This window comes from Dinoponera quadriceps, unplaced genomic scaffold (assembly GCF_001313825.1).
Source record: "Dinoponera quadriceps isolate SergipeBrazil2010 unplaced genomic scaffold, ASM131382v1 scaffold1565, whole genome shotgun sequence".
NCBI classification, from domain to species: Eukaryota; Metazoa; Arthropoda; class Insecta; order Hymenoptera; family Formicidae; genus Dinoponera; species Dinoponera quadriceps.
In genome coordinates, this window is record NW_014556124.1 from 1,366,329 (window position 1) to 1,389,791 (window position 23,463).

Here is a 23,463-nt window from a genome sequence, read left to right on the forward strand (position 1 = left end):
CCCCCGCCAACCCTGTCTTTCTCTCTCTCGAAATTTATTCCCGTGAGATATTTTACGATCAAGTCAATTTGAGATTCATGGTGGTTAATAAGAATCTGTGTATTTTCAACTTGTATAAACAGGCAGTTTGTCAACCCTTTCCCAGCGTATGTATCGGGGAAACTCGATAATTGCCATCTTCATTAAAAGTGTTATTCATCGCACGATTTATGATATAATAATGTTGAGTCTTGTCACGCGCGGTTTCAACTCTCGCTTTTTTCACCGGTCACATTTCTCACGGAATCGGCTTTTCCTTAATGAGAGAACGTGTGTCGGTACACTGATAACTTTTACATTAGAAAAGTTGATCGAAAGCCTTGAAAGTTATCAGGCTTTGCTCTCGAAATTCGATGAAGCCGTTGCTCCTTGTTCCTTTTTTTACAGATCGACCACGCTTCGATAAATAATACAACCTTGTTTCCGCGAAAGAAATCCCCGAGGTGCAATTCTGTTCTTTCCGTATCCAATTCGCGGAGTAATTTGTAGTTGCGATCCGATATAATGAATTTGCCGATAAAGCGCGCGGACGGACGGACGGATGGACGAGCGTCAATGATAACCTGCATTATCGTGCACGGCACGACAAAGCGGAGCTCTCGGTGCCGATTCAATATCGATCGACGCCGTCGGCTACCAGCAAAGTGGATAAACAGCGGCGAAAACGTATCACATTAAGTCGGATCGCCCGTGAAAACGGAGGCGAGCGATCCGAGTGAATACGAGAACAGACTGCTCGATCAGCGATAGCATCGATCCTATCTCGTGGCGAGAAATCGCGTACTGCAGCAATTTATCTGGAAATCGCTTCATTCAAAAATACGCATAAACATTCGGTATCGGCGTAATCGTAATGTTACTTTGATGTTTGTCAACGACTTTATGTAGCACGCCTTTTTACGCGCGGTCCATAGAAACCGGGTAAATTTCGTCTTTAAGAGACACTTAAAATATTATAGAAAAATATAAAATAAAAATAAGTTATGTATATATATATATTTTTTTTCATTTCATTGTTTGTAATGTAACAAGCCGATATCAAAGTCGCGACACGTGCGCCGGTTTTTTTCATTTACGGCATGGCTGTTTGATATTACGTCGCCACGCATAAATTCACCAACGGCTGGAAAAATTATTTAAGTGGTTTTTCAATTTCACCGTAAAACTTCATTCGTTGCCGAGTCGTAGACCTTAACTCACCGTTTTCGATAAATCTTACAGATTTTACTTATTCGCGGATCTATTGATTTTCAATGCGACACTTCTCCCGCGAATACTGGAAATATATTCGTGGTTTCGAAAATACCGTCGCTTTTATAAATCCTCAGTTTTCGGGAGCGCTGTCGGTCGTACGGACAAATGTTGGGATCTATATATTTCCAGTGGTTTTTATCAATTTTATATATTTTATAGATTTTCACGTCCACGTATTTTCGCGGAGCCGCAAATCCTCCATTCTCCCCGAATCCCGATATAAATCAATTAATCCCCGCAATTTCGCTTCACGAAGTTTTACCGCGTAAAGAGATTTCCGGACAAAATATCGAATCCGACAGTTCCACGTCAAAACAAATTAATTAGACGGGATTACGGGACAGGAAATCTAATTATCAGTAATCGAAGCTAACTGACGAGGCTGAAGCGCGGTGTGTGTCACGCTCGTTGCGTAGATGAGAGAATGTAATAAGAGGACAGCCGCGATCTTTGTGAAAGAGGAAAGTAGAAAATGCCGCGTGCGCGAGCGGAGGTGTTCGATCCGATAGAAGCGGAGAAACCGTCGAGATGCATCAGATTCCTCCGGCTGCTTTGGAAATTCAGCAGATGCGTATTCTCCCACGTCACGCTGATCTCCTTGGTGGTTGCTTATTGTGTAATCGGCGCATACGCCTTCGAATTACTCGAGGCGAAGCACGAGAAACAGGTGAGTCGCGAGCGATGCGCGAGATTTCGCCGTTCGTTAACTCACTTATTCTCAATCTAATTGAGATGCCTCGAATTCTCATTTTAACGAACTTCAAAAGCCGACATTTTCACCTGTTCATTGTTGTTTCAATTCGCTCCGTTTTTCACACACATTCTTCTTTCACGTAATGTAATTAATCCTCGAGAACGAAGGTCAAAATTGCCCGCATTTCGCGGCTTGTGCGGCACAATTTTTTCAGAAATATCTAACAAGTTAACCTATCGTTGATTTATCTTCGCGTCTCATTTCATGCCACGGAGAGCAGAGTTATAAATCTATCTGTCCGTATTATTTACCGCTACGTTACCGATAAGTTAATATCTCTCGTACGCTACACGCATACCATCCGTACTCGCGTTTCCGCAAGCTACCGTGGAATTCGGCCCCCGAGCAGAAATTAATTCGGCGTCGGGAGCAAAAAGGGTACAGACAAATAGTTTCACCCGCATCGAATATTCCGCGCTCGTGTCGATGAATTATTGACTGCCGCCGAGCGGCGCGACGTCGAGTAAATGCATCGTTACGTTCTTCGCAGGTGAAGTTGAGCATCAAGGAAATACGGGGTAACGTCTCGGAGAAACTATGGGAAATCACGAAGGATTTCGAAGTGTTGATTCGCGAAAACTGGACGGACAAGGCGCTGACCCAGTTGAAGGTACATAATTTTGGCCATTTTTTTTTCATCTTCCTCCAAATCTCCGAATTTCTTTTCGAATCTCTCTCTCTCTTTCTCTTTTTTTCCCGATTCTCTCGGGTAGATTTTTTTCGTTCTATAAAATGCAAACGGATCCGGGATCCGTGTTTATGAGAACGCGCTAAATAGCGACGCGTCGAAGTGACACGCGAAATGCAAAATGTCCCTTTCTCGTTTTAAGTCTGATTCAATCTGAGAGCACGCTATTTGTTCGCGAATAATACGCAATGCAGCAGTTCGAAGAGGAACTCCTGAAGAAAATGACGAAGGATGGTTGGGACGGCAGCGAGGAGGTGAATAATATTCAGTGGACGTTCGCCGGTGCTCTGTTCTACTCTATCATCGTCATCACGACGATCGGTGAGTCGATATCGGAGGCATCGTCAAAGTAATAGCCAGAAAGCGAAGGTATTAAGCAAACATAAGGACTCGTGAGAAATTTTACTTATTATATGAAACGCGTGGTACGTGTCATTCGAGAAATTCATTCTTCGCTCAACATTATTTATCGGTTTCTTATTTAATCCCATTTAGGGGCCATTCAACAATTACGTCACATTACGAGAGGAAGGGCGATCTGTTAATTTGCGTGACAGTCTGTGATGTTAGAGAGAAGGGAAGTGAAGGCGATGGAACGTCACATTAGATGGCATATTTTGTAATATGGCTGCACGTGGTTATCTACTTTGTTTGCCTTCGTGACACATTTGGTTACATTTGGTGAAAATTTGTAAGCTTCGGCCTTGTGTTAATAATTAAAATGTTAATCTTGAAATATTTGTACTTCTAAAACTACAATTTTTACTAATCAAAATTGTAAAATCAAGTAATTATATGCTTAAATATTACTTATATTTTGGAAAAAGATAGTAGCAGTCTGATAATTATTACTCACAATACGGTTGTAAACTATTTTTTCATTCTATGTATTCCACATGTCACGTAATATTGCACATACTTTGTTACGAAATTGTGTCGAAGGGAAGGGAAGGGGAGAGTAAAAATACCAAATTTAGCGTGACGTAATTATTAAATGGCTCCTTATTTTAAGGGATAACCCGTTAGCGTTTCGAAGAAACGGTAACAGAGTGAATGTACGGGAAACAGTACAATCGATCGGAATTGCACAAATAAAAAGCGAGAAAAGTGAGAAACGTGTTACACATTATACTGACGTTTCGATGTTGCCTTCGAGATATTTTTTATTTATTTTCTTATTTCTGCGAGACCTCGTCAGAAGGTTATATCTGTTTCTCTGGAGAAAGAACGATGTGCACATTGTACAAATTTAGACGCTTGAGACAAAGTACGAGTGTTGTTCCACACTCGAATTAATTATTGACGCGATTACAGTTCGTGTTCGAGTCGTGTCTCATCTAATTGTGCATCATGTACGATTACTCGACGAACGTGTACGTATGATATATATCCCTGTCGTATCTTTGGCATCTCCACCGAGACCGAAACGATCGCTCGAGCTTCACGGCGGATCGAGAAACGATTCGGTCGAGACGAGATTTTTTATCTACAGTCATTGCTCCTCGTCCTACTCGTCCGTCCTCAGCTTCTCGCTCGCTTGCGTTTGATTCTTGCCCAACGACCTCCCGTAGATCTCATAATCGTCCGGATCCGCGTCGTAGCCATATGGCCGTAACGACTCGAACTCATTACGATGACCATAACCGCCATAAGGTCCCGAGTAATAGTCACCGAAAGACGGATGTCGGTAGCCGTATGGATTACCGTGCGGTCCCCGATTGTCGTAATAATTCGTCGTCGGCGCGAAACCGCCCGGCCCGTACTTGTGCGGCGCGCCCTGGGAATGATTGTATGCTCAGTAGGAGAAACACCAGCGAAAAATACCATATCGCGCGAGAGAACGGAAATTCAAGGAGAGGTACAGATATTTCAATATATCTGAATAAAAACCCGATAAATGAGTAAATTAATTAAATTCGTACGTATCGCGGTAGAGAGAGAGAACGTTTCATTTTGCTTTCTCGAAATATTCCTACGGGGGAAACCTTGAAATATTCTATTTAAAAAAGAAATCTGCTGTCCCTCTGTCTCTCTATTTTCCGCTCTTTTAAAATTTGTATGCGTCAATTTCAGCGAAATCTCCATGCAAAGCTTTATATTATGAGGATATATTTTTCGTTACGGGGTAAGACGGGTAGTGTTGACCTCCCGACAGTGCTGGGAATTTTCTGCTGTTGAAGCAGCAATACTTCTTCTCCCTCGAGCAGTGGCCCTGAAATCACGAGTATTCGTTGAAATCGTCGTCGTGTCCGGCGCGCCTCGCGAACGCTCGGTCGTAAACGTACGAATTTCAAGCCTGGCGACGGGCAGTTGAAGCTGTATCTGCACTTGCAAGTGTCGAAGTCGCGATAACGGGGATCCTCCCGGATCCATGACGGCACCGAGCCCAGGATACCGTTGTGTCCACCTGGTCCATCGAGACGCGGAGGTCTGAAACGTTAACGTCGAGTATTTCGACGTCGCACCACTTGGCGAATATTGACTACAACAAACAGTGCAACGCGACGCGTTCTGGACTACGGCGAGAATTTAATTGGACAAGAAGCCAGTCTGTGAAAGCGAACATCGATCGCCCGGGTGGAATGCGATACACACGGGTAGGAGCAATTCGGCCGGCTTGAAGTTTAATAGATAATTCGCGTGCGAATCCGGCGCGGATCCCGTGAAGAATATATACACTTGGCCGATAAACTGCTGCGTGACCGGGTAGTGAAGCGTCCCTCATAAAATATTGTTATGGCGCCGGGCGACGCCTCTCGCGCCCAATTAAATGTGCAGAAAATCTATAAATTAAGCGCTTCCTGTGAAGAGGCCGAGCTATATATTTTAATCGGATCACTGGACATTTAATATAGAGAGTAAACCGACGAAGCATACACACACCGCTCGGTGTGGAAGCACTCCGAGATTAATGAGTCCGTTTGAAAAACGCGATTCGACGCACCCGATGAAAATCCAAAACGACCGTCATAGCGGGTCGCAATTTTTAAACAGCGCCCCGGCAATTGCGGAAAGTGGGTCGGCCGAGCCGATTAATAATCGCTCGCTCGTAGAGAGCGCTTGTGCAAATATTTTCCCCCGGGTCGTCCTCGCTATACGTAAAAAAGTTTCAGTCGCTTCTTCATGCGCCAACGTTGGGAAGGGATCTCGAGACCGAGTCGAGGATGAAAACGTTTGTTGGCTAATCGCGTGTTCAACGTTCGTCGCGTTTACCGCAACTCGATTGCGCGTTCGGCTCTCTCTCTCTCTCTCTCTCTCTTTCTCACCGGCTCGTCTTTTTCCCCGTTTGATCAATATTATTCAGACCGTTGCAAACGTTTACCTTCCGAGTATTCCGGTTGGTCCCCCAGGACCAACGAGGATACCGCCATTGTTGCCTGGATACGACGGTACCAACGGCCGGCCGTTGGGCCCGTAAGGGCCCGGATGATGTGGTCTAAAGCCTGCCCCGTTATTGATGCCGTCGAAATCGGGCTCGTATACTTGATACCTGGAGTCACACGACGAAATTACGACGGAAATTATATCGCGAAATGTCTATCTACGTTTCCGTTAATACCGTACACCGTCGCGTCGTAAATGCAAAAAACGCAGGTAACTGGCACACAAGGAAAAAAGGAATTGGCTGTACAATACAATGTTTATACAATACAACTGAAATTTAGTTACCAGAACTCATTTTTGGGAACTAAAAACGAGATAGAAGGGCAGAAAAATTAACTAAATTAACTAAATTTCAGTTGTATTGCATGGACAGTTAATTTTCACCTGTGGGAGCTAGTTTTTGGCCGTGAGAGCTAATTGTTTTTCTTCCTTCAAGTAATGGTTATCTCGGATAAAGAATATTTTTTTCATAACATTATTAAAGAAATGTTCGTTACAGATATTAGAAAAGCTCATTATCATTTACTCAAAAGCAGAATTTGCTCTCTTTTCAAGAATATTATAAACTTCATCGAAGAAAAGTTAAATTCGGTTAATTGGAACAAGTGCAAATAAAGTTTCAATATTTTAATTTAATATTCTCGGTTGAGGTAAAAACTAAATTTACTTGCTTGAAACAAGTAATATTTACTTGAATGCGGTATATATTTTTCTGTGTGTACTTGCAACGTTACCGTATCCGAAAGGAATCGCGGACTGATAACGTACCTTGCCTCGCCGACTTCTGCCTTGCTCGTCTTCTGCTTATCGTCGTTCCACGTCCAAGGCTCGTCCTTTTCGCCGGACGCCGTCGCGACCACGACGCAGAATATAAAAAGGGCTGCTCGCATTGTTACCGTCGCGAGATTCGTGATTTCCGGTGCGATACGTCTCGGTCGTCGTTGCCCGAAAAGGAGGATGTACGGACGCGCATAACACCCGAAGCCGACTAAACGAGAGTGAAAGTGAATCCCGCCTTTATATATGAATCGGCGAGAAGGTGAACGCACCGTTACACTTCGAGGTCCTTTTGGACGATTATCATCCGCGATCAATGGACTGTTTGCCTCCTTTGTTTGCTTCCATGCGAACCCTGAAAACGCGACTGCACTTTGTAAAACCGAGAGAAAAGCAAAGAGAGAGAGAGAGAGAGAGAAACGCCGCTAATCATTCCCGGCGAATCCCGTGCGGAAAAACGCAAGAATATCGGTGAGACCCGCGATTTTCACGTCTAGAGTGGTGAAAAATCGCGAACGGTGGAGTCGCTATTTTTTCCTTCAAGATCCCACGCGATGGCCGTGATTCCGTTTAGAGGCGCCGTAAAATATGCGCGTTATAAAGGAACGCCGTGTTCCTTCCTTCGAATGAATACCTTTTTACTTTTCCACCTCCCGCCGAGGAGTATTACCTCGACTTTTACGCGCGTGATGTAACGTCGGAGGCACGTTGAAGGAATGCTGGAAACGTAAAGAAAAGAAGAGAAAAAAGAAAAAGAGCGACGGATGATTTTTCAGGTCATACTTGAAAAAATCAATTCCGCGCGCGCGTGACGCGCGCAACGGCAGTTATTGTTGCAACTTTCATAAAAGTTGTTAACACATCGGTGTGTAATACATGCGCAGACGCCAGATTTATATTCGCGTCCACGTTGAAATTACATCGCGCGCCTGTTGGCTTACAAGCGTAACGTTATTATGCAGTTACGTGGGTGGATCTGGTCGGATCTTGAGGCCGGTTCCGCTCCTTCGAGCGGTTGTCCTTCGACCTGGGAAAACCCGGTTCTTCGACGAGGTAGGGAAGCAGGTTGGCTGGCGGCGCGCGCGCTCTTTGACCTCCTTCTTAAAGCAAAATCAAGACACATGGTGCAACGTTAATTCCCGCGATTTCGCTCCCCGCTCCGCGGGAAATTACCGCCATTACGGATTTTCAGCCTTCACTCTTGAAAAGTACATCCTTTATTAAGCCACATTTGCCCGCCAATCTTCCTAGGAGCGTGATCGCGCGTTCCGCGTCGTGTTTTACCGCGTCCGCGCTTATTATGCGATTCGTTATTCCGCAAAAGTCACCAATATCGCGATACGGGACGGCGATGCCTCGGCTCGACACGATTCCGCGAGATACTCGCGATTTATAAGGAGAACCGAGGGAAACGCTTCCCGGCTAGAGCGGAGACTTCCAATAATCGTTCGTTCTAACGCGGATCAGGTATTTGGCGTCGCTGTTTCGGTCGTTGAGTAGAAAATAAAGAGGCAGCGGACGGAGATATTTCACAGAGAGACTCGCGGAAAATATTGCGGAGTTTCTGTCGTTCACAGAGTTGACCCGAATGCATCGTCCGCCGGTTTTTAAGGTAAGCCCGGACGGACGCGCCGGGACGAATGCGAAATGCTCTTTATCCCGCGTTCGCTTTGAAACTCGCTCCCGGAATGACATCTTTTCATTATGAGATTAAACGGGAGATTAAGCGGGGGTTTAAGCAACGGAATTTTATCCGGCGGGCAAAGTGGCGCCGAATAAAACAACGAGCTGTCGCGCGCACCTTTCGCGGCGTAACAGCTCCGAACAAAAGCTCAGCGAACTGTCGCGCGGATACTCGCTGAGTTTAAGGAAGAATCAAATTCGAACTGTTGCGAACGGCCACCGCCTCGTGGATTTAATGGGGGAGTCCGATTCGATTAAGCGACTTCCTCCCGAGCGATCTCGCCGAGATAAGCGTTCGAATTGATCGAGGAGGCTCTCTCTCTCTCCGCTCCTCAGGAAGACATCATTGCTTGTTGCAACACACACCCGCCAAGGCAAATGTCTGATCGTTTGATTCAAGTGTCGCAATTTCCAGACGGGCAGGCAACTCATACCCACGGCTCTTAAGGTATTATATATATATATATATATATAAACAGAAGAGCTTAAAGGAGATCGGAAAGTAAATACAGCGAATTATTTCAACATAAAAAGGAAATAATATCGAGAGAAATATAATGACGCGAAGGAGAATGGGAATTAATCGGACGGCTGAATGTCGACAAACCAACAGAAAACTGAAACCTGGCGATCCCGGTTACGAGCGATTTTTCACAGTGCCTCGCCTTTCTTCCTCTGTTAGGATTTCCCCTTAAGTAAGCGTCCGCGAGACAAAATCGAGTCGAGCTTCGTAACCCTTTGGCACGAATTGATGAAATCGGATCTGCGCCACTTACTTCCGTCCCCTTCGCTCTCTCTCTCTCTCTCTCTATCTCTCTCTCTCTCTCTCTTTCTATCTGCCTTTCGCTCCCTCTCCTCTTTGCCATCGCCGCAGGAAGCTTGTCGTTCGTATCCGCGAAAATTCATTTCACGGGCCGGCCGGAAGGGACGCCCTTTCGCAGCACTTTTCAACTAATTTCCTGGGGGCGCGTAATCTTTTTTAAGTAATTTCCTGCTACCGTAAATACGATAAAAGGAGGACGGTGCTTTGGCCGTTTGTCCTTTTACCGCGCTTCGCCGATGTAACGGGTCTCACCGCGAGAAAATAATAGCCGCGGTGAACCGAGCGGGGTCGACTTAATTCGCGAAAAGCGCGATATTATTTGTACAAATGCGAGCCGCGTGGCGAATTTTATTCGTATTAAATTTACCGTCCCCGCGTCTATTTGCGACACAGAGGACGGGCGGACATTATTTTTCCTCGGATCGATTCTGCAAACACTCAGGAGCGTTAATTTTGATCCAAATCAATCTGTTTCCCCAACACTTTGAACGAATCGGTCGCTCATGAAGGGAAGGACGAAGGTGTGGACCAAAGCCGATTGAGGTTTCAACGATTATAATTCCCTTAGGTCGCAGTTCCGACGGCGACGTACTCTCCTCTCCTAACGACGCAAATTTTTAATCTTCGATATTAAAGATCCCGGCGATGAAATTTCGATCGAAAATCCTATTTACGGTCAGAATCTAGTCGAAGTTAATCGAAGAGCAAGATCGTATCGTAACGACTCGCTCTTCGAGGGCCCGCGATATCTAAGAACTGTTTGTAATTTTCCTTATATCCGCGAAACTCAGCGTCGATATTCGCGCATCGAAGTAAACGTCATCTCGGTTCTCGGTCTTCGCAGCCCCCGAGCAATCAATCGATTATTAAAGCACGCGGCTTCAGCAGTATCAAGTTTAATGGCTATCTTTATCGGACCCGACGCCGAAACGTGACTTACATCCGCAACACGTCAATTTCCAACGAGTCCACTCCGGGCGGGAAATTGATGTTACACGTTCCAACGGGACGGCGATCCGCCTACTCGCGGTCTCGGCTTCACTTCCGGCCCGTAATCGCGTGAAAAAAATTAACCCGTCGATAAGATCGAAATTTCTCGAGGTCGGGCCGCGATCGAACGCTTATCCTCCGACGGGGGCGAAAATTCATTTCTTCGACAGGCTCTCGCGCGGCAAGCGACTTCTCCCTGTATTTTCTCCCTTTTCAAATAATTTCCTGCCATCGACTACGCGACCTAGTTCTCATCTCACTCTCTCTCTCTCTCTCTCTCTCTCTCTCTCTCTCTCTCTCGGCCTCTTCTAGTCGGAATAAAAGCGTTACAACGCCCGTCCTCCCCCGACCGCCCCCGTACGAGATAAAAAAAGGAACAAAGGTGTGAGTGAGTGAGTGAGAGAGAGAGAGAGAGAGAGAGAGAGGTCTCACAACGCGAATAGATCGCGATGCCTTTTCGACATCTTGGAATATCCGGGAAAATTCATGTATTCGCTACGAGAAAACTGGCTTTTTGCCTCGTATGTTTCTCCCTTCTCTCTCCTTCTCACTCTTTCCTCACTCACTTGCTTGCCTGCCTGCCTGCCTGCCTGCCTCCTTTCCTCCCTTCTGCAGACTGTATGCAGCTGCATAATGCATGGTGCCGGGCTGCGGCTGAAATTTATACCGTATCCGGGGAAAATCCCTCTTCTGCGGTGGTTTCGCGGCAGGAAAGGTTACGCGTTATAAACATCGACGGCGCTCATGAGCTCAAGCGAAATCGCTTAACGATACCTACTACCTAAATACTTATCGCTTCGCCGTACGAACGAATATTGCAGAAAAATACGGCCTTCCCCGATGGCGCCCTGTCGCACGCGTCGAGAACCTTTATCGCGCCGCGGTTTCTTCGCGAGCTCGATCGCGCTAAAGGCGATTCGAATCGCTTTTGTCGCTCGTTGCTCCGCGAGATCGCCGTAATAAGTGGCTTCTTCCGGGCAAATTTATGAAATTGGATCGCCGCCGCCTCCCGTATCCACTCCCGATCCCGCTCTCTCTTTCTCGCCCGTATCACGCTCGCCTTTCGAGCACGGATAAATCCGCCCTTTCGATAAAGGCGAAAGGGACTTGTTATGGGTGCACTTTGACCCGCTTTCCCGCGTTCCCAGGCAACTTCCTCCGGCGAGTAACTTTGTGACATAAAAAAGAAGAGTATCGATTGGCTTGATCGCGTTTCGTCTTCGGAATGGCGCGTTATTCGGATATCCTTGCGCGATGTCGTAAATTCGGAAGAGGGAGAGAAAGAGAGAGAAGCCGGGATTTATTAAAATATTCAAATATTTGGACGTCTTACCAATTCGAATGATCCTCTCAATATTTACATAATCGGGATCGTCTGAGTAATTTAGATTTAAGAAAAGAGGCCGATATTGATCTGTTTCGGGTAATTTATTGTTAGAAATTTGACTGTATTTCACGAGTTATTTCACGAGCGCAGAACCGAGTTCCCAGATAGAAGAATCTATTAAACGCTCGCGATTTCAAACATTTTCACTATAGCAGAATTCTGATGTGTTTAATACTTTATTTTACAATATTGATGTAAATTGATATACATTTTTTAAAAAATTTTGATTTACATTTTTTTCTACTTTTATTACACAGTCTTCACACATACGAGTATAATGCACGTTCTCGGAATTATCAGAATAACACGCATGATTTCTTTTATTCGACTGGTAATAACAGAAGAAAAATTCGAACGGTTTATTATAGGATTTATAGCGATCTATAGATCAGAGTTGCGCAAAGATAGAAAACGCAGACACGTCGCAACGTAACGGGAGCATTGTGCAACCGCGTGCGATGTTCCTACGCATTATCGAATACAGAAATCCCGGCGACCTTGACCCAGACTCATAGACGAAATTACGAGTCAGTCCAAGGCTTCAGGAGGAGTTTCAAGGCCGGGAGATGAGAGCGACTAAAGGCCCGAACGGCCTCGTCGACCTGTTTCTTCTAATTCCAGACTTTAAGGTGGCGATTAAGCCCGGCTTCGTGTGCACGCGCCATTGTCGATCGAGTTCATTCAATGGGACGATCGTTCGCCCGCGACACCAGATAGTGATTTTTCATTGTACGCCACTTTGCCGCTGATAAATCTCCCGTTGTGTGTTTTTTTGTTTCCAGCGAGCCAAACGTTCTGTGTGCGAAACAATAATTTAGAATTCCCGAGTTTTTCAGTACTGTCGAGCATCGCGGAATACGACACGGAATATATTGCGAATTACGCACAACGTCGGGAAAAATATATAGTGGAAAAACGCTTGGGAAATAACGGTAGATGCGAAATGACACGATCGCAAGTCGGCGGGCGGATCTAATTTTTCCGTTTGCAATTTTAGGTTACGGTCACATCGCGCCGAAAACGAAGAACGGCAAGGTAGTGACTATATTTTACGCTATCTTAGGCATTCCGCTCATGTTGCTCTGCCTGTCGAATATCGGAGACGTGATGGCGTCGAGTTTTAGGTACGATCCTTCTCGAACGTTAATCACGTTCGTCCGAATCATGGTGGATTCGGGAAATGGAAAAATCGCGAGATTGCGTTTTGCCCGCATACAACGCGCGTGCGACGTTTAGTAGTTTCCGTCATTCCGGCCAAAACAAAAAAAAGAGATGAATAAAATGGAATCAAATATTTCGTCTAAATTGCCGCGCGTTGTTTTCAGGTTTCTATATTGGAAAGTATGCTGCTACATATGCACGAAACCACCGAAAAAGCGACGGAGCCGTAATACCTTCGCCAGATCCTACTCCGTTCGTCAACCAGGGTAATCTCACGTGTAACGGAAAAATTACGAAGAAACGTTTAATTTCATTAAGAAAATAAGAACAAATACGTGTAACAGAAGACTGATGTCGGAAAAGTAGACGTTTCGAAATCCGTAATTACGAACGTTCTACCGGTCATTTTATCACTGAGACGCGGAAACGCAAAATTAAATTCAAAAAGTAGGAATCACGCACCGTCCGTCACTTACTAACTCTTTCCGGACGGGCTTTCTTTCAACTACAATTTTATCGGCGAACATTGAAACCGAGAGATCTCGAATTTAACGCGCGAATCCACGCGGGAGCAGATAGAAAAACGCAACAATACGCCGGATCGTTCCGCAAAGATTAACGACATCCCGAAGCATCTTTGGATCCTCGGATTGTTCGGGTGAATTAGCACGGCTCCGTTTAACTTACGAATTTAAGGACTCGCACGCAAAATTGCATAGTGACGTGATGTTTATACTTCATAAGGCGATATGGCTCGAGCAAAGGCCCGTTCCGCCGGTCCATCAGGGTGAGTCAACGATCAGCGGACTCGGCCTTGGGGCTTTCCGAGAGTATGACGAAGTCCTCGTACTCCGACACCGATTGCAGGTGAGGTGATATCCGAATCTCGAATCAATTATTCGACTCGATGGGACTCGAGCTTCGAACTTCATCTTCGGGCGGATAAATATTCGATGCACGAACAGCGCTTCCGGTTATAGCCAGACATTGTCCGATTAAATAATGCAAGGAAGTGTGACAGGAAGCGTAGTCCAATATATACATTTATGTGTGTATATGTGTGTATATAAATTATTCTATTAGTGTGTTGTTAGGGTATATTTGACAAAAATCCGCTATAATAATATTAAACGTTAATACAATAACGTTCACTTAAATGTCCGAATTAATATTTCATATCAGGCAGCCGTTAAATATTAATATTATGCTAAATATTAAGCATTAATTTTCGGATGTTGGTTCAATGCTGTTATAATTAATGAGTGATACATAGCGACTAATTAGAGTCAGGCTGAAGTGTACGCGATAACAAACCGCAGGTACATGCCGCGACGCTTCGAAGGAAATGAGTTACGGGCGCCGACCGGTGCTGAAGCGCTTCCTACGAATCGGCCAACGGAGGAAAGGGCGGCGACCATGCCGCGTTATTCGGACGTCCCGGTGGCCACACCGAGAAGCGTGAGAGGTATTATTCGCCGGTATCAATCTCGTTCCATTGTCGAGGAGATCGAACGGGGGCGAGAATCGCTCGCGAAATCGAAAGTATGCGAAGCGGGAAAGAAAGAACGCGGGCGCAGCGTCCGACCGTACAGCCAACCGTACGCGCGCATTTTCGGTTCGTTCGCGGACAATTACGGGCACGCGCGAGGTAATTTCGCGGCGGAAGACGATATCGTTCGCGTTGTTGCGCGAGAGCCGCCCTCCAAAAATGAGCCGGCGTAATAACCGTAAATAATTATCAATTCAATTGAATTTCGATTCTCGAGCGTTTGCATTTCATATACATCATTTACATCATTTCGAGGAGTCGGTAAACAATGTGTCGGCGCGGCACACGCACACAAAGCGCGGCGCAAAGACAAAGGCGTCGCCGCCGTCGGGCCGCGGATACGCGTAACCGTTCGCTCGATATTAATTAATTCATTCAAGCGCGCGCATCGATCGCGCGCGTTAAATTGCGCTCGTTATCGTCTCTCGATCGATCAATCGGGAATTCTCGGCCGGTCTGTCGGCCGTATTACTTTCGTATTATCGGCGCACAGCCAGTCCCAGGATGACGACGCAGTCGTTGGACAGAAAATTACTGATGGGCCCGAGCGAGACGGACCGCTCGCAGGTTCTCTGCAACCGATACGCGCTGGACGACCTGGAGGACGAGATGCTGAGGTGGCAGCCGCCACCGCCTCGGAATAGAGGCGAGTATCGATAAACGCAAAAGCACAAAAGCACGATATTACTGTCTATTACGCTCTAATTCTAAGGACGATAAAGATGCACGGAGTATCGCGATCATAAATAACTCCCGGCGAAGACGCTTATCCTCCCCGGACACTCTCACAGGCAGCAGGGATCGATAAGCCGTCTTTGCTTGGAAACACGAGTCATTATTGATAATAGGGAATATATTAGACCGAGCTAAGCTGTTATAAAATACTTCACGCGGGGAGTAAATTTACGAAGAAGAAAGCGGAAGTTATTCATGACTCGGCGATCGATAACACCAGCGAAAATAGAAGCGCCTTGCCGCACGTATATCGAGTAAGCATATATTAATGATCGAGCAAGCGGATATTTTCGATACTCGGCACGCGGTACAAAAGTGGCGGATTTATTTCGCGCAGGAATCATTTACAACGAAGTAACCCAACGAATTTCTTTGACCCCGTCTATGCAGCCATGCGATCGATCCAAGTTTAATAGCATTATTTTTAATTTCGTTACCACATAGGATGCCGTCCATCTCCGGTGATGATATTATTAGAGCTCAGAATCCGATTAGAGAGTCCGCGAAGTGTCCGGAGACGATGAATTAAATAGGCCGCGTTCTGAGGTGCTCGAAGAAATTAAACAAAACCGATATCGTTACAGTCGGCAACTCGGAGAAGCCGCAGAGCAACGGAACGACCGACGAGCCGGATAACGCCGAAAAGCAAACCCCCCTCAGTCCGAGATCCTTGCCGAGGAGATGCCTCTCCGTGGAGGGAGCCACGACGAATAGCCAGAGAACGAGCTTGGCGTCGGGGCTGCGACCTGCTCAAGTTTATTTGGAAATGGAGCATATGGGAAGGTCGCAATCCGCCAAGTCTAGACGCACGAGAAGCAATTACTCCGTCGGTGAGCGAGTCGCATAAATGCGCCGAATCTCGCGAGATATCATTCTAGATACGTGAAAAAATCCAAATTTCCGGGAGAATCGGAGGGGAAATCGAGAAATAACACTTGGAATTAAGCAATAATCCCCGTAAATTGTGCCTTCAGAGTCCGGGCGTTGCTCATGCACGGAGAAAGGGATTCTCTCGGGTTTGATAAAATTTCTTCAATTGAAACAAATTTGCCTTGGAATAAAGCAAACAAACGAATGTTTGATTCAACAAACAGAGAGTTGTTTGGTTTCTCAAAGAATAAATATCTTTACGTCGAATAATTACTTATCAAATTTATTTCATTATAAAATGTTTCTTCTGTATTTTTATTCAAACATTACGATGATTGTCACGAGCAATAAATTATTGGAAAGAAGTAACGCTATGTTCGAAAAATATTAAGAAAACTTTTTTATTTCGGTGGCGCAATATTTAATATACAATAACGTCAATTTGATTTGATTGAAAACGAAATATTACCTTCCCCTAAACAATACTGTTTTCCCAATCAAATAATGTGGTTTAGTGAGACAACATTTTCAATCGAACAAAACGATATTCAATATTATATGATGTTTAGATTAAACAAAACCCAAGTCAAACAAACGCGTGTACCAAATCCAGAAACCCTTTCTCCCTGCGAGACACGATATAATCCCGACCCATGGATTTCTAGCGTGTAACTTATATTTTTAGTACACACTTTATCGAGAAGATTTCTTTAACACTGCTAACCACACGAAAGAGCGTAGATTGCGACGAGTATGATACAACTCCGCGCGCGCGCGCGTGTGTGTGTGTGTCGCGACTTGATCCGCGTTCGCTACCACACTTTCACAAGTCCTTGCTGCAGAACGCGTCTCTCGATGTTACTGTTGTACAGCATGCAGCGTGTATTTTAATTATAAAATCAAGAAAATCTATCGGAAAAGTTAATCGACATGTCGAGTATACGCGACGCGCAGTCTACCACGAGAGATTCGAGCGCGTCATACACACACACATACACACACACACACACACATACGCACATACGATGCTGTGGTGGTAGCGAACGTGTTAAACAACAAGTCGATCGATAACCCATACTCTCTCATCGTTAAATAACGTTCCCAGCGCGTTCTTATAAGCGCGGGCCATCGCCGAGGATTATGTCGCCGATAGGATTCACCGTGCTTCGACAAGTTTACGCGGACGATATTGATTTTGACAACGAGTACTACGCCGCCGCGGATGACCAGGAGAAACAGCCCACCAAGCCCGTGCCCATCTGGCTGTGCGTCTTCCTGGTCGTCAGCTACATATTCGGCGGCGCTTATCTCTTCAGCGAATGGGAGAAGTGGCCGTTCCTCGACTCCGCTTACTTCTGCTTCATCACGCTGACCACCATCGGTTCGTGCCACCTTCGCCACCTTCTCATTGCCGTCCGCGTGGGAAACCGCGCGAACCGACCGACGGTGTTTTCTCTTACGTTCATCCCACGCGGCGTCATCAAAGAGATCGCACCTCCCGAAAGAATTACAACGCGTTCGCGCGTCATTTAGCGAATTTCAACCGTGTCTCGCTTATATCTGGAAATTACAAAAGCCGGAAATGACAAAAGCAACGTATAATATTTTATACTGAATGAAATTCGCCTGAAATTGTTCGATGAGATTTTTCGTCCAATAACACGTATAACGTATCACGTTCACATATATGTACGACTCACACATCCGTTCGTCGAGCTCGCGTTGGTTTGTCGCGAATAACGTTAAGCGCAAAGCTCGCGCAACACTTCCCGCCTCTGTTGCTTTCTTTTTTGAAGGTTTCGGCGACTTTGTGCCGGCGTACAAGCTGGACGCGCACAAGGGCATCGCCCTTTGTTCCCTCTACCTGCTATTTGGAATTGCTTTGCTGGCAATGAGCTTTAATCTGGTGCAAGAGGAGGTCATCAACAACGTGAAGAGCGTCGCGAAGAGGCTGGGTATCATCAAAGAGACCGACGACGAGGAGGAAGCCGAGGAGTATGACGAATACGACGCCGAGTACGAGGAGGAGGTCTATGAAAACGAGCCCGATCTCTGCCGAGCCCGGCTCTGAACCCGCCCGGTTTTCAGCCTCGACCATTCGACGAGATCGGCGCGAAACGCCGTCCATCCATCGTTGTCGCGCGCACCGCGCGTAATCCCGCGGGGAATTCTCCGTTCACGTCTCGTATATACGACGTACAAGTCAGCGACTCGCGACGTAGCCATAAGCAGACCTAAGCTCGCGCAAATCGAATTCCCGTTGAGGGCGATATATTTCGGCTCCGGTTTGTTTTCTCGTAGCGCGCGCGCGCGCGCGATCTGCCTCGGCGACAAATCGGAACGAACGAACGAGCGAGCGAGCGTGCGAAATCGATCATTTCAATCTTAATTTTAGCGTGTTATTGCGGTCCTACAGCGAAGCTGGGAAGGCGGAGATGGAACGATCGAGAGCGTTTAGACGAATCCCGACGAGAAAATGAATGGTTATCGTAAGCTCATTAAAACGGATATTATTCGTTGAATAATCACGGTAAGCTCGTTCGAAAACAATGACTATGTTAGCATTTTACCGGATACGGTCCAATTTAGCCCGCGGGACTCGAGTCTGTGTTTTTTCTTCATCGATTTCTTCGGGTGATATATTATTATTTGAATCCCTCCGGTCGGAAGAGAATACTTGAAGAGGACCTGGACATTTTTTTGGGGGAATTTTCACGTCACCGTGAATCTCGTTACTTAAGCGATATCGCAATACGGGTTTATCGTTAATTAATACACCGATGAAACAATGACGAGGCGAGAAACTGTGCATTCAGTGAGCTTCACGAGCTCGGAAAATACCGTTGCATAATGTTGCCGTATAACGCCGTGTACATATACATCTCAGAATTAGATTCTATAAAATGAATGAGAGAATAATTGCGAAATGCAATTAAATTTGCATACACATAGCATAGCGGTGACTTTAATATTTAGCCGACATTTGCATTTTGAATATCTCCCCTTCAGGTTTCGTCCAGCGTGGTTGTTCGCGGTAAGTCTTAGTCATTAGACACGGAAGGTATACATTAGATATATAAATATATTAAATGTGCAATTAGATTTGAGTACTGGAACACTTATTGTATCATTTGCCAGATATATTATATTTATACATAAATGTTGCGTAATACCGTCATTCTCCGTGTATGTGTCTGTGTATTTTTCCTCGCAAAACATTGAAAAGTCTGACGATATACAATCGGTAAAACCATAATATGATCAGTGGATGGTATCAATATAAATCAAGAGATTCACAACGAAATGAAAACATCAAGGAATAACACATACAATCGTGAAGCGCACGGAAAAGATCAATTCAAAACCGAAACGTCTGAATTTTCATACGACTTTTGTACATATTGCTCCTTAATGTATTCACAGATTTAATTTTTATGCGAATCTCTTTACTCGCATTGATGCCTTGCGCCGGCTCTTATCGGCCACGTTATATTTTTACCGACAGTATTATTATTCCTTTCTATAAACGAGAATTCGATGGATCGGGAAATATCATCTCTCGATTCCCCTCTCTGTCAAAAGGGAGCAGCGTGAAAAGAAACGGTTTAAAAATAAAAAAGAGAGGAATATAATTATTCTCGCGTGGAGCGCAACGGAGTATGCTGTAAAATCCGAAAGACACGAGGGATTTTTCGAGAGATATCCTCGGTTTTACAGTAGTCCCTTAAATTTCCTTGAACACACGTGCACACGCGCGACGCGAGAATATAATTATCTCACAGAGTTGGGAAACGGGAGGGAGAGAGAGGGAGAGAGAGAGAGAAAGGGAGGCGGGCGCGACGTTTTCGCGCGGCTTACTACTTTCCGCGCGGAAGATTGTTCTTACAATATTTTCCCGGACGCACTTGCCGGATGCAAAACTCACGCTTCCTATGCAAATCCCTTTCATCCCCTTTTGCGGCCCGCGCATATACACGCGCGCGCACACAAACACGTACGCGCACACACATGTACGTTCACACGTACACGCGGCGTGTACGTTTCTCTCGCAGCGTTCGCAGCCGCATTTCGTCGCTTAAATCGCCAGGACGTTAATCGCCTCGACGGTGGCGTCGGCGGCAACGACAGCGGCGTCCCGTTAACGGCTCCGGCTTCAACGACTCGATAATCGCGCGATAAAGCCCACTCGAAGGAGAAATAATAGCCGCTAAGAACTTCCGTTCGCGCCCATTACGCGAACGAACCAGCCCGGCGCGCGAAATCTGCATTTCATAAATTTTAAAGCCGTTCGGAGGCGACGCGATCTGACTTTCTTCGCAGGAACGGCGGAATTATTCTCCACGGGAGTTGAATATTTTCGCGCGGAATCTCGGGCGATTGATCGATCAAGGGGTATTGTCGAGTAACTCGCGCTTTCGCGTCGCTTTTAAACGCGTTCGGTTTCAGAAACGCGCCGACGTCGGTGATGAGGAAAGTATTGATTCCGAAAATACCTGTCGGTCGATCAGAAGGCCGCTTTTAGCTTCAACCTCGAATTTGTTACATCCTAATCTCTCTCTCTCTCTTCGCTCTCTCGTCTCGGTACGCGAAGAAAATCGACCGCCGCGCCCCACACCGCGTCGTCGTCGCGTCTGTCTACCGGGTGTCCCTCGTCGGCGCGACCAGGCTCTCAAGCGACTTGAACCCGGTTATTTTCGGCGACGCGCTATTTCGGGATAGTGTGTCGTGCGCGGGGTGCCGCGAAATCAGTTTACGGGGGAGCCTCGTCGAGGCGGGTCCGTTTCTCCGCACGTTCGCACGCCGCGGCAATCAGCCGATTCCAGCGGATCGCGCGACCCGCCGAGAAGTTCGCGATCGTCGCGCGCGGCTCGGTCGCGCGGCGCTCCTCCGGAAATTAATCGCAACGTGCGTCGACAACGGGCGCGGTAAGGGCTCGATGTAACGGGAATCGTCGGCGGACAATCGGATGCGGCAGTCGGGCGGGCAATCGTTAACGCGACAGAAACGCGCGTCAACGTCCGTGGATCGAGGCGCGGTCGGCGGGATATGCCCGATGGGACTCGTGGAAAATGATCTACAAGAAAAAAACGGAGGGATGCCGTCGGCTCCTCCTCCTCCGCGACACGTGGTGGCCGCTCTCTTCGTAATCGTCCGTCTGGTGTACTAGCCGCATAGACGTACGTCGTGGCTAACTATAGCTCGCGGCACGGGCATAAACGCGGAGATCTCGTCTCAATGGGGACCCGGGGATCGTAGTGCGCGTAGAGACGCGGAGGATGGACGCATCGGGAAACCGATTCTTCTCTCACGTACGTACGTACCGGCCGCGCGTCATCGCCTCCTACGTCGGGAAACGTCATCGTCGACGACCCACCGGCGCCTCGATCAATAGCGCTCGGCTCGATCCTCCGCCGGAGACTCTCGTGCGTAATCCGCGAGGACGATACAAAATTCACAGCCCGAAATGAAGACATCTCGATAAGCGTTCCCCGAGAGATCCTCCGCTTCGTTTCACGCCGATGTCGATCAATGCGACCGGCGTGAAGCAACGTCTCCCGGAACCGTCCGAGGTAACGATCGATTTCCACGGTATTTCGTTTCGGAATTATTCGCGCCGCGTTCGCGGGAGAGCTAAGGCGAGCGTGGAAATTCCGTCGGAGCGTCTCTCGGCGATGAGAGAGAAAGAGAGAAGTCGTAATCCCGCGATTTATACTCCGACGCGTGAAAAGCGGGCGAAAATCGACGGGGAGAGGGGGCGGACAGTGAGACACCGAGTTTAATTAAAGCCGAGTTCATCCGGCATCGCCGAGAGAGAGAGAGAGAAAGACTTCGGGGAAATCGTCGATCATTTTTCGCGGGATCGTAAACAGTTTCACAATAGATTTTGTTAAGCGGCCAAGTGGCTCATCCCTACCTATGGACGGCTGGTCCGTGTTTTCGATTCCCCGCGGACCATGACGGAGTCGATAGCAGACTCCGGTGAGCGCGGCGCGGCCGCTCGCTCGCGGAGGCAGAAGAGTCCCGCGATAAGGCGTTTTCCATTAAATTCCGCCCGCGCGTAATTTTCTATTAGCCCCGGTCAGTGCTCGCGCACACAAGGCCCTCCGATCTTCTTATACCTCTTCTTATAAGCTCCTCTGTTGCTCCTCCTCTAAATTCCGATACAGAGAAGCGTGCGTTTCCGCGAGATCACGCATCGTGTTTTCCCGGCCGAGTGAAACGCGACGACCCGAGTCGAAATTTTAGCCCCACTTTAAGTCTAATTTAGTTCTACAGCAAGTATTCAAGGATCTTCTATTCTATATTCTATTCTATATATAAACGAGGCAGTTATTGTCACTTTCTTTGAAAGAAAGTTCTTCAAGACTCAATGACGTATATATTTGCCTGTATCGTTTATCGGTATTACGGTAACGCTCTTAAAAAGCTTGCCCTAGAAGAAGCTCTGGTCTATACGTAAGGCGAGCGGGAGTACTCTCGCCCGAGATATCATTTATACAGTTGCCAACTTAGCAAGCGGAGTCTCCCTAAGATCTCTTTCCCAGCCTCGTTGGAGGATGACGCGCCACGTGGCCGATTCCTCGAGTTCGATTTCCGCGCGACAACGTGTGTCCCCGCGGTGAACACACGGTCTGCCGGCAAGTTGTAAGCTATCACCCGACAGCCGAAGATCAAAGGCAAGTCGATTCACAGTTGCAACGAAAAGGACATCTCGTCGTGCTCGGCGAGCCGGAAGCGATGTCCGCGAATCGGAACGAGGTGACCCAGCCGAGTCGATGACGTCCTCCTGAGGAGCTGTCGTCGTCGTCGCCGATGGAGACGGACAAACCGTCCTCCTCGTCGGCCAGCCGGAGCTGGCAGCGTGGAAGTTATCGCAACCGGAGCGGCAGACGGCGGAAACGCAGGCGAAAGTCCTGGGCTGAGAGGATCGCCGATTGGACCAGGGCCCTGATAGCCTTCCTCTTCAGCAACGTCGGCATCGTGTGCCTCGTGGTCGGCTACACTATAGCGGGCGCTTTCCTGTTCATTCACATCGAGGGCAAGACCAGCCCGGACGTCGCCGACGATGTCATCCGACTGAGAAACCTGACGGCCGCCACCCTCTGGGAGCTGACCTCCAAGGTGAAGGATTTATTCCCCTTACTCGGCGGAGTCGTGCCACTGCGACTGTTACACTGAGCTTCGAAACGGCTTTGAGCGCTTTCTTCTCGCATGCAGTTTTCAACGCAGCCGACGGACGAGAGAACTCGGTCGGGTCGATGCGAAAAATTCTTCTTTCTCATATAAAAATGTACATGAAATATTCATTTACTTGTCAACAAAATCAACCAATTGACGTATTGCCCATTAGCGTCCGTTATTTTCAGTG

At 47.0% G+C, this 23,463-nt stretch overlaps 3 protein-coding genes across 19 annotated transcripts in view; 2 read left to right on the forward strand and 1 right to left on the reverse strand.

The window, feature by feature from the left end:
• The window catches only part of LOC106746743, a 19,736-nt gene extending 464 nt beyond the window's left edge, over nucleotides 1-19,272 (forward strand). The window contains exons 2-13 of one of the 11 annotated variants that reach the window (XM_014623670.1): nucleotides 427-482; nucleotides 1,453-1,960; nucleotides 2,538-2,657; nucleotides 2,930-3,056; nucleotides 12,777-12,903; nucleotides 13,105-13,206; nucleotides 13,685-13,807; nucleotides 14,260-14,405; nucleotides 14,983-15,135; nucleotides 15,809-16,054; nucleotides 17,200-17,475; nucleotides 17,891-19,272. In XM_014623670.1, the coding sequence (XP_014479156.1) occupies nucleotides 1,766-1,960; nucleotides 2,538-2,657; nucleotides 2,930-3,056; nucleotides 12,777-12,903; nucleotides 13,105-13,206; nucleotides 13,685-13,807; nucleotides 14,260-14,405; nucleotides 14,983-15,135; nucleotides 15,809-16,054; nucleotides 17,200-17,475; nucleotides 17,891-18,165 (1,890 nt within the window). In that variant the 5' untranslated portion in view covers nucleotides 427-482; nucleotides 1,453-1,765 and the 3' untranslated portion in view covers nucleotides 18,166-19,272. Of the gene's footprint in view, nucleotides 1-426; nucleotides 483-1,452; nucleotides 1,961-2,537; nucleotides 2,658-2,877; nucleotides 3,057-12,776; nucleotides 12,904-13,104; nucleotides 13,207-13,684; nucleotides 13,808-14,259; nucleotides 14,406-14,982; nucleotides 15,136-15,808; nucleotides 16,055-17,199; nucleotides 17,476-17,890 lie in introns of those variants that run through there. The other 10 variants (XM_014623679.1, XM_014623669.1, XM_014623671.1 and 7 more) reach the window with 10 other exon arrangements.
• Nucleotides 3,557-23,463, reverse strand: part of LOC106746745 (collagen alpha-1(III) chain-like) — a 60,856-nt gene continuing 40,949 nt past the window's right edge. Inside the window, exons 2-6 of one of the 2 annotated variants that reach the window (XM_014623695.1) lie at nucleotides 6,888-7,251; nucleotides 6,058-6,225; nucleotides 5,021-5,165; nucleotides 4,858-4,947; nucleotides 3,557-4,512 (exon numbers count right to left, since the gene is read on the reverse strand). In XM_014623695.1, the coding sequence (XP_014479181.1) occupies nucleotides 4,243-4,512; nucleotides 4,858-4,947; nucleotides 5,021-5,165; nucleotides 6,058-6,225; nucleotides 6,888-7,009 (795 nt within the window). In that variant the 5' untranslated portion in view covers nucleotides 7,010-7,251 and the 3' untranslated portion in view covers nucleotides 3,557-4,242. Of the gene's footprint in view, nucleotides 4,513-4,857; nucleotides 4,948-5,020; nucleotides 5,166-6,057; nucleotides 6,226-6,887; nucleotides 9,017-23,463 lie in introns of those variants that run through there. The other variant, XM_014623694.1, reaches the window with a different exon arrangement.
• LOC106746744 (two pore potassium channel protein sup-9) overlaps nucleotides 10,807-23,463 on the forward strand; it is a 67,908-nt gene continuing 55,251 nt past the window's right edge. The window contains exons 1-2 of one of the 6 annotated variants that reach the window (XM_014623689.1): nucleotides 10,807-10,817; nucleotides 21,905-23,216. In XM_014623689.1, the coding sequence (XP_014479175.1) occupies nucleotides 22,908-23,216 (309 nt within the window). In that variant the 5' untranslated portion in view covers nucleotides 10,807-10,817; nucleotides 21,905-22,907. Of the gene's footprint in view, nucleotides 10,818-20,847; nucleotides 23,217-23,463 lie in introns of those variants that run through there. The other 5 variants (XM_014623688.1, XM_014623691.1, XM_014623692.1 and 2 more) reach the window with 5 other exon arrangements.